This window comes from Meriones unguiculatus, chromosome 11 (assembly GCF_030254825.1).
Source record: "Meriones unguiculatus strain TT.TT164.6M chromosome 11, Bangor_MerUng_6.1, whole genome shotgun sequence".
Lineage (NCBI taxonomy): Eukaryota > Metazoa > Chordata > Mammalia > Rodentia > Muridae > Meriones > Meriones unguiculatus.
The window spans coordinates 16,215,577-16,226,153 of NC_083359.1; the positions used below are offsets into that span (position 1 = coordinate 16,215,577).

The window sequence follows — 10,577 nt, forward strand, 5'->3', positions numbered from 1 at the left end:
TGCACAACTGTTGCATATGTGCCGAGGGCCTGGGTCTGTCTTATGTATGCTCTCTGGTGGTTCAGTCTCTGTGAGCCCCTATGGGCCCAGGTTAGTTGATTCTGTAGGTTTTCTTGTGGTGGTCTTGACTCCTTGCTACACGCCTTCTCCCTCTCCCCATAGAATTCCCCAAGCTCTGCTTAGTGTTTGGCTGTGGAAGCCTCTGAGATGACGGTTTCGTTAGGTGGCTGTCTGGACGTATAGCAGACTATTACTAACGGTGTCAGGGGTGGCCCTCTCTCATGGGATGGGTCTCAAGCTGAGCTAGTCATCGGTTGGCTATTCCCTCAGTTCTGCTGCATTTTTACCCCTGCACATCTTATTGGTAGGAGAAACTGTGGGTCTCGCGGCTGGGTTGGTGTCAAAGTCCCTCCATTGGGGGTCTTTTCTAGTTACAGGAGGTGGCTGTTTCAGGCCCCATATTCCTCGTTGTCCTAGGTTTCTAGCTTGTCCCAGAGGTCCATCCCCCATTCCAATTCTTTCTCCCCACTTGACCCTTCCTGCTCCACTTCCTGCCTCTTCCTCACCCAGATCCCTCCCTCCATCCCGGTGTCTATTCTGTTTTCTCTTCTCAGTGAGTGAGATTCAAGTGTTTCTCCTTGGGTCCTTCTTGTTACTTAGCTTCTTTGGGTCTGTGGATTGTAGTATCCTTATGGTAGTTATCCTGTATGTTATGGCTACTATCTACTTATAAGTGAATACATACCATGTTTGTCTTCCTTGATCTGAGTGACACATGCCTTTAATCCCAGCATTTGGGAGGGCAGAGGCAGGAGGATCTCAGTTTGAGGCCAGCATGATCTACACAGGGAATTCTAGAACAGCCAGGCCTATATAGTGAAACCTGTCTCAAATAATATAGAAAAAGACACAGGTCAGTGTGTTGACTCACTGTGTTAGAGGCTAGCAATGCTTAGTCCTCACAGAGGCTTAAACATATGTCAGTAACATCTAAGAGTGAGCTCTTGAAAAACTATCATAAGGGCCAGATAGATGGCATAGTGGGTAAAGGTACATACCACGCAGGCCCAGTGTCCTGAGTTCAATTCCTGTGTGTAAGGAGAGAACAGACTTTCTAACTTCCATGCGTCAGCCTGGGCACAGGCCTCCTGCAGTAATAGTGATAATTGTTATTACTTATTGTTGCTGCTACTGAAAACAAACAAAAACTGATTCAGAATTACAGTTTGTAGTCAAGTGGCTTCAAGCACTTGACCAACATAGGAACACCTTAAGTTTGAAGGGTTATTTGTTTCATGTGGGGGCATTTTGTCTGTATGTGTGTCTTGCATCATGTGTTTGCAGTTGCTTGAAGAGACCAGAAGAGGGTGTTGGAGCCTCTGAAACTGGAATTATAGATATGAGTTATAATGTGGGTACTGGGAATAGAACCCAGGTCCTCTGCAAGAGCAACTAGTGCTCTTAACCACTGAACCATCTCTTCAGCCCTATTATCTATGTGTGGATTCCTAGCATCCACATAAAAAGCTGTGCATATCTGCAAGTCCCGCCCTGGGGGATGGGATGGGATGGAGAAGATCCTTGAAGCTTGCTGGCTAGCCAGCTTAGCCAGTTAGTGAGAGGTTCAGTGAGAGACCCCGTCTCAAAAACTAAGGGAAGCTGGTGTGGTGCCTGTAATCCCAGCACTCTGGGACGCGGAGGCAACTGGTTCTCTGTGAGTTCTAGGCCAGCCTGCTCTACAGAGTGAGTTCCAGGACAGCTAGAGCAGCATGTAAAGAGACCCTGTCTCAAAACAGAAAAACCTGAGGTAAAGAGTAAGAGTGAATTAATATATGCTGTCCAAGAATAAAATAGGACAACAAAAATTCTACAGGAAAACCCACCACACCCTTGTTCATATAAACATCTCTAAATTCAGTGGGTCATTAAAAAAGGGCATGAAAGAAAGAGTGAGGGGGGCTGTTGGAGGAAGGGGGTTCAGTGGCAGTGAGAGAGGAATAAGAGAGGGTAATGGGAGTGAGTGGGATCAAAATATACCATATACACATATGAGGTTCTCAAAGCATAAGCTTTCAAAATGTTTTCAAGAAGCCAGGTGGTGGCGCTGTGCTTTAATCCCAGCACCTGGGAGGCAGAGGCAGGCAGATCTGTTCTAGAAAATTTAAAAGTTGAGTGTTGGGTTATGTTTATTATTAATCTTAAGATTATCATAGTGGTATTATTTAATCCACTATCACAAATAATAAGACAGGCATTTGTTAGATTTATAATTGCCTTATTTACCTTGGGCCGGGCAGATATTTCACTTACATTGACTCAGTAACCTCACCATCCATCTCCCAGCTCCCATTCAATGCCATCCACCTTAATCCTCCTCATCTGGTCTACCTTCCATCCATAATCCCATGGTACTTGCTTGTATTCTTCATCTGGCCTTTTCACACCATTATTGGAATCCTTCCTCCCAGTCCATCTGGTTCCTTCTCCATGCTAACTCATCATGGAGACCTCCTTCCTCCTGTCTTCCCATCTGTTTTTCTGTGATTTTCCTGTCCCAGAAGCCCGGTAACTTTAGCCACACACATTCTGCCCTGCCCAGGTATAGGCTGTTTAATCAACCAGTCAGGTATGTCTTAGGCAGGTTTACAAAACAAGGATAGGTAACCAGATCTTGAGGGCCAGCATTAGAACAACCCCCAACACAGATCTCTGAGTTCAAGGCTAGCCTGTTTTACAGAGTAGTTCCAGGACAGCTAAGGCAAAACAGAGAAGCTCTGTTTCCAAAAAAAAAAAAAAAAAAAAAGGAAGACAGTGGGTCCTCTGGCCTTCCAATGGGCCCAGGTTGTCAGAACACGCATGGCTGCATGTGTGTGTTTTAGTTTCCTAGTTTTTTCCTGCTACAATGGTGAGGCAGAGCTAAGAGGATTGTGAGTGTGAGGTGTGCATACTCTAGCCTTTGTCACCTCCTGAAGAGAGGGAGTCATTTTCCTGTAATATGTTATAAAGAGACATTTTAAAATAATGGATGAAAACAATCTCTAAGGACTTTCTCTTACACACACACACAGAGTGAGCAAGTGAGCGTGGGCACTTGAGCAGCTCTAGGAACAGCAAGAAGGGACACACGGTTCAGACACACTGTGTTACCATGCAGAGTTACTGGGACTAAAACCAAGTCAACTCAGAGAAGGCACCTGCTGTTGCTGAACGGAGGGAAAGCAAGTGTTTCCAAAGAAAAGTATCCAGCTGCTGTTGGGCTTTATTCAGCACCAATAAAGATCAGAACACTGGAAGCCAGCGTCTGCATGTACACGTGAACTGTTGACTTCTGTGTGTCTGCAGAAAGCCATGTTTTGACAGACAAGCTGCCACATCGACCGTTAGGATTAGGATTGCTGAGAAGGGCAGCAGCATTGCAGTTGTGTGGACTTGTAGTGCTGCATCCTGAAGTTCATTCCTACAGTTCAGAGTTCCTGCAAATTTTGGAGTGGTGTGCTGTCACAGGGAAGCCTGCTGTGAGGACAGTGACCCAGCTCCTCTGGTGGCTGCTCTTAGTTGTGTCATATCTGAGGGATATGTGCAAACCTCAGATGAGCGGAGCTGTCATGAGGCAGGAAGGGAAGCAAGGGTGCCAGCATGGCTGCTTCCTGGGAAACTGTTTAGCTGGGCAGTCACATGTGGCAATAACACTCGTAACTCAGCACTTGGGAGCTGAGCCTAGACTACATAGATGAGACCCTGTCATAGTACGAGAATGTGCTTGTCAGGAATTAGGAAGCAAGTCCAGCCTTGTTGAGTTTGGACAGTCATAATGCAGTGAACAGACCAGTACTAAAACCTTGCCCCTCCCCACAGGCCAGCTGAATGGACAGATTCATTCCAGTGTGGAAGGTAGTTGGATACAACCCAAGTAAATGACATCAGAATATAATCAACTTGTTAACAAGAGCTACAAGATCATGCTTAAAATCAAGAACATTGAGGTCAAATCACACATGTTCTTGGCTAATGATGAGGTGATCTTACATTTGCCTTATTTTAAGTTATTTTTGACATAAAAATACATGTCAGTGGTGATTATATAATGTCCACTGTTTGTATAATGTTTTAGTCAAGATAAAATATTTCCTCAGGTATTTATTATTCCATCTAGTCATGGCTTCCAGTCTTAACATTTGAGAGGTAGTAGCAGGATGATCAGGAGTTCAAGGCCCACCTGAGCTACATGAGATCCCATCTTTTAAAAAAAAAATTATTTCTTTAGTTTTGTTTTTGAAAATGTTTCATAACATAGCCCAGGCTGGGCTCAAACCCAAGGTCCTTTTGTCTCAGCCTCCTCAGACCTGAGATTACAGGTGTGTCACCACCCAGCTTATTACTTACTGCTTTGTGCTAAAACCTCCAGATGCTCCCTCAAGTAAAGCTGTAACTGTGTGGCTGCATGCATCACTGCGTCATGGGCACAAAAGGCAACCTTCGGGACTTAGTTCTTCTTTCCACCGTGGAGTCGGGATGGGACGTGGGCTTCAGGACATGCACGGCATGTTTTTGTACTGGTGGAACCATCCTGACTGCTCATCCTCTTAGAGCTTTGTTGTTTCATTGTTTCAAAGAAAAATTAAAAGTATGAGAATTGGGTTTTCAGACCAGTGTGGGAGAATACGACCATTTTCTTAATACGTTGTTCTCATGTTTTAGAAAAGGCGGCGACGGATTGACCGAAGTATGATTGGAGAGCCAACCAACTTTGTGCACACAGCTCATGTAGGATCCGGAGACCTATTTAGTGGGATGAACTCAGTAAGTGTGTCACATGGGCTGGTGGGACAAGGCCCAGTGGAGCCTGCATGACAGACTCACACCTTTAAATGACTCTTTATACTTGTTGTGTGTGTCCCCTTGTAATAACGTCATGTCAGGTGAGTTCTGCAACTAGATTTTGCCAGTCATAAGTTGAAAATATTCGGAAAAAAAAAACATTGTGCTTATACAACCCTTTCTTGTTGTCAGTCCCACAGCAATACCGTCTAGTCTAGCAGTTATTTGTACATACTGCTACAGATGAGTTAATGTTTGTGGGGAGATGGGATGGCTATGTGCAAAAGTCAGACCATGTCATGCAAGAACATATGACTATGAGCATACATTTTAGATCTGAACTCGGAAAGGATTAGTTATTGATTATTAAGTTCCCACCATGGGACTCAAGTTGAACTTTTAATATCTATGCCAGGCCTTTAATCTCAACACGTAGAGGGCCAAGGCAGGGGGAAGATCTCTGAGTTCGAGGCCAGCCAGGGCTACATAGAGACCCTGACTCAAAAAACCAAATAAGTAAATATTAAAATTTACCCTCTTGTTGTGAACTGCTTCTCACATACTTTAAGGTTTAGTTTTATTTATGTGTTTGTGTGCATGTGCCACATGGTTGCAGAGACCAGAAGAGGGAGTCTGATCTCCTGGAGCTGGAATTACAGGAAGTTGTGAGCCACATGATTTGGTTGGGTGCTGGGACTAGAACTCAGGCCCTCTGCAAGAATTGTATTGCTCTTAACCATTGGCCAACTCCCCAGCCCCACATCCATGTTTGTTGAGTCAGCTTCACAAAAATGTCAGTGTTTCCCTGAAGGCAGGTGTTTGAATGCTGGAGGTGGTGGCTGCTGTGGCTAAGTTCTTTTCTGCTAAGCAGATAATTGGACTTTGCATACATCCCTTTAGGACAAACTAGCAAAAATTTGCTGTATTCGGCAGTTGGTTATAAAGTACCTGAAATGAGGAAGAATCTGCTGTCTTTTGTGTAGAGATTTTAATACATGCCAGAATGGATCTTAGGTTCATTCATCTGGACTCTATATTCTATATCAAAGGAGAACATAACCAGCCTTTCGCTACATTGACACTGTTGTAGAAGCAGAATGAGGTGATTGTGTTTAGGCTTCCTAGCTAGGATCAACAGAGCTGGGCTTGGAGTAGATAATGAGTGTCTGGTACATGCAAACCCCCTTGTCCCCTCAGTGACTAGGAAAGCAAGGGAGCCGTTTATAGCTCCTGCTGTCAGTCTGTGAAAGGATGTGTTTCTCTGGCAGCCTAGTGGAGAGTAAGGGTATCACGATGTGTAGAGAGGACCAGCTGTTTGCTGGGCAGCAGGGTGAAGGCAGCAAAGAGGCCACGGGCGCTCGGGCTCTGGTTGGTATGCTTATTCAAATCTGGCTGAAGGACTTGTGTAGCAAGTTTATCATAATCAGTATCCTCTTTCCCAATCAATAAATGTCTTCACCACTTCAGACTCCGTCTAAAGATGGAGGCCCACCCCAACTGTGGCTGATTCATCACTGGACATCACCTCCAAACTTCCTGCTTGGTTTCCTCCTCCTAGCACTGTGGCCTGACTCACTCCCTGCTTCCAGAATGTTTATAGTTTACAGGAGCTGGGTTGAATGACCGTGATAAACACTTTACAGTCCATCAGAATGAGACTCTGGTCTTACCTCAGAGCAGGGTCTATACCTTCCCTTCATCAGCCTGTGTTATGAATGCATTGCAGAGTGAGGTGGGGGGGGGGCAGTATGACTACACGTTCAAGGCCAGCCTGGGCTACATGAGGCCATGCCTGGGGAAAAAAGCAAAGCAAACTCACAGATGTCCAATACTGGCCTCGCCATTTGCACTATAAAAAGAAAATTAAGGTGTTTAAAACTGGATTTGTGTTCCCTGCAGGATGGTGGTGAAATCTCTGTTGCACTGACTGTCCCTGCTGTGCTTCTGCTCTCTTCCTGTTTGCTGTAGGTCAGCTCCATTCAGAACCAAATGCAGTCCAAGGGAGGCTATGGAGGTGGGATGCCTGCCAACGTGCAGATGCAGCTGGTGGACACAAAGGCAGGATAGCCCTGGTCCCTTCGGTGAGTGCTCTCTCCTTAGCCCTGAGGCTAAAACAGTTAACTGAGTCAAATTGCCTTCTCTGTGGCCTCAGCAGAGACTTCTTTCTAGGGTTAAAGGTCAGGCTGTCTCCTCATCTGAAGGCCTTGAGACGCAGCTTCTGCGTAGGGAGGAAGCTTTGTTCTGTGATTCTGGTATCTGAGCACTTGGGAGGCAGAGGCAGGCAGGTCTCTGTGAGTTTGAGGCCAGCCTGGTCTACATAGTAAGTTCTAGGACAGCCAGGACTATGTAGGGAGACTGTCTATAAAAGAAACAAAACAAACAGCCTAAAAAATAATAATTTGATTTTTGTTTTGTTTTGTAGGTCTTTGTGAATTTCTGTATTTTCTCTGTCCACAGTTCTATACTATTTTTGTCTTGTGATTGGATTTCTTTTATTTTTATTATAAAAACGAAGCGTGGCAGCAACCTGTTCACCCCTGTGATCTCCAGCAAGACGTTCCTGCTCGAGGAAGGCGGCGTCAGACCGACGTGACCTACCTTGCCGTCAGCGGTATGCATGCCTGGGACTCTGACAGAGTTCTTTGGATCGTAGCTGAATTTTCAATGTTTAATCGACATGGATTGGATCTTAGCATGGTCTTTTTCGTGACTGCTAGCACTGTTTTGTAATTTTTCAATTTTAAACCTTTTCATTGCGCCTCCAGCCCCTCTGCCTTATGATTTTACTGGTAAGCAAAGACCTGTAATTACTGCCACCACTTATGTATATTTTGAAGGCGTGAGACCCACAAGCACAATAGTCCTTTTCATCTGTTGGAAACTTGAGCGGAGCGCGCGTCTGCACACTCCATGGTGCTGCTCAGAGGGGACCCCATGGGACGCCAGACACCGGTGTCCTGAGCTGCTGCGGCTTGAGGATGCTGCTCTCTTGGAGGATGCTTTCCATAATCCCAGTGGGTTCTGGTCTGATTAGAGCAGTGACAGGAAAGCAGAGGCAGCCACTTGGCTGTGAATGTTCAGTGTATTTATTTGAGAGTAAGGACCTGTGATTGTGAGCAGATACCGTTTGTATCTGAGTGTTGTGAAGCCCATCCAGTTTCTCAGCATCTTCGTCCTGTTAGCTCTTCTTTGTGGACCTGCCTCTGTTTTCTTTTAGTCTTTTGGTGTCCATTTGTTTCCACGAGCTGTGTGTTGAGATTCTGGCCTCTGCTGCCAGCTGGGACTTGCAGCCCCTCAGCCTTCCAGTGTTCCACTAGCTGCGGAGGCTGAGGCAGCTTCCAGCAGCAGCCTGCTGCCTGGCTGACCCACTGACAGGAGCCAGCCCTCACACTGTGTGTGCTTCGTCAGCGGCCTTTGCTCAGGTCCCATTCTGTTCCTCTTCCCCGCCGAGTGTGGGTAGCTGGGCCTGTGGTCCAGGTTACTTTCCATCTAACTGCCTTTGATTGATTAACATTCACCCAGAAGATGGGTCTTAACTGAAATTAGAGCTCTGAAGGAAGGCACTTAGAGCCTTTTTTTTTTTTTTTTGAGAAGCTGTGATCTTTTTCTGTTCTGCCTTTGCCTGTCCTTGCCCTACACTGATCCTGTCCTGAGAATGCTGACTGAAGAGCCACTGGGCTGATGCAGGCAAAGCCGAAAGCATTTCTCCTACCTTTCTTCTGACCTTAATTTACCAGTAGGAACACTGGATGACCTGATCCTTTGATTTTTTTTTTTTTTTTGTAATTCTTACTGTTCATAGGTGTCATTCCCAAGCACAGACAGAATCTGTCTAGGAGAAACATTTAATTCACTGTTGTCTTTAACTCACCATGCGGACACTGCACTCTTGAGTTTGTCATTCTGCTTAGCCAGGGCAAGGTTCCTGCCGGGCACTGCTGTGTGCAAACTCTTTCTGTATGACAGACAGGGATCTCTTGGCATCATCAGCACTGATGGATGGGACAGCACAAGGAGCCATTGTCCCCTCCCCTGTCACTCTGTTTGCTGCTCCAAGGCCAGTTATTAATAAGCCAAAGGCTCGTGGAGCCCATAATGGTCCTGCAGCTGCCTCTGACCTCTCAGCAGTGAGACACTGTATACAGTGCACCGCGCCGGTGCCCTGGAAGGTTTCAGTAAAGTCAAGAAAATGTACAGAGTAACCTTGTACATGATGGTCTTCTATGGCGGCCTAAGGATGCTGGCAAAGGTGCAGGGAGGCAAGCTTCCCTCCTCCCTACATGGGATTGTAAACCTTGGGAACGCCTTTGTTCCCCATAGTAACACATCTCATTTTTAAATTGGAGCTAATAGGATTTTGTACCCAGAATTTATTATATTAATACTTCTCTGAACTACGTGGTGACAACTAGTAAGCAAGAGAAACAGCTGACTGCAGCAGTGTGCTGGGCGTGGCTTCTCCAGTGGGCCTGGAAAGTTTGTCCATTAGCTTCCTTTGGTTACTAATGGAGCTGGTGTAGAGAGCAGCAGCCTTGACCTGTTCAGTGGCTTCTGCTGAGCACCAGAAGACAAGATGGACGTATTTTTATAATATAAGCATACTTTTTTTGTACATTGTGTTCATTCTTGAATAAAGTGAGCTCACTGTTGGCTTGTAGATATTAAAAAGAAAGTATTGATTTTGATTCAATAAATGTTTTCTTTTAGTCCTGGTTTGGATTTTTCCTTTTCTTAATGAAATTTTACTCACCAGAACTTATGTAGGGGATCTTGTAGCATTCTTCAGTGACAACCCACAGGTGCTGACGACTCACCACTCCTTCCTTTACAGGTTGTAAGTACTAATGGATGTTAGCTGAGCAAGGCAGTACCAGCCTTCAGTGTGAGAGGCTGGAGGATTGTGTGTTCAGGTGTCACGCCAGCCTTCAGGACTGTTTCCAAAAGTTTGGAGTCTGTAATTGTAATCTCTCTCCTTCCTTCCTTTTTAAAAGGTGAGGTCTCACTGTGTAGTCTTTGCTGGAACCTACTGTGTAGACCAGATTGGCCTCACCAGATTCCTACGCCAACTAATGCTCCTGCCTCAGCTTCTGAGTGATAGTAAGTTGCTTATTGCCAAGTAGAACATGGGGCTGGAAGTCAGAGGACAGCCGTTCCCTGGACTTGAGGGTTGGCGCGCAGGTGGCCAGGCTTGACAGCATGCACCTCTGCCACCTTGGCCGTGACACATCTCCAGCAAGTTGGCCTTCCTGCTTGGAGGGGAGGGTGTCCAGGGACTCAGGAGCCCAGGAACCACACAGCTCTTAGGGGAGGGTAGCTCAGCTGAGCTAGGGAGCTCAGGAGCCTCAGCCCCCTCCACTTGTCTTCTCTTCACTGCTTCTTGGGTTCTTTCAATGAGAGGGTCACACCAGGCAGCAAATCTCATAAAATAGGTTTATTGGAGGGTTCAGGGTGTGGAGGGGCGAATCCAGGGTTGGCTGCCCCCGCTCCTGGGAGAGGACAGCAGGGAGCTGAGTAGACACAGCCTTTAGAAAGGATTTCTTAGGGAATGGAGCTTTCTAGGGCAGAGATTTCTGGGGCCGGGAGTGGTAGGATTTCAAGTCCCTAGCTTGGGTGAGGGGAGCTCAGAGAGTGGTGGCTTTTCTTCAGACTTCTTACCTAAAATTAGTGTAACCCAGGAAGGGTTCTATTGAGGGACTGGTGATGTCCTTTGTGACACTTACAGAGTCTAGAAACAGTTAAAGCAGAGAGGTCTGGGCATG

General features: G+C 46.1%; 1 protein-coding gene across 5 annotated transcripts in view; it reads left to right on the forward strand.

The window, feature by feature from the left end:
• Cdc42se2 (CDC42 small effector 2) overlaps positions 1–9,524 on the forward strand; it is a 65,034-nt gene extending 55,510 nt beyond the window's left edge. For 4 of the 5 annotated variants that reach the window (XM_060363694.1, XM_060363692.1, XM_021634601.2 and 1 more), the window contains 3 exons: positions 4,699–4,800; positions 6,787–6,899; positions 7,241–9,524. In XM_060363694.1, coding sequence (XP_060219677.1) covers positions 4,699–4,800; positions 6,787–6,885 — 201 coding nt within the window. In that variant the 3' untranslated portion in view covers positions 6,886–6,899; positions 7,241–9,524. The remainder of the gene's footprint in view (positions 1–4,698; positions 4,801–6,786; positions 6,900–7,240) is intronic. The other variant, XM_021634602.2, reaches the window with a different exon arrangement.
• Positions 9,525–10,577: the final 1,053 nt, after the last annotated feature.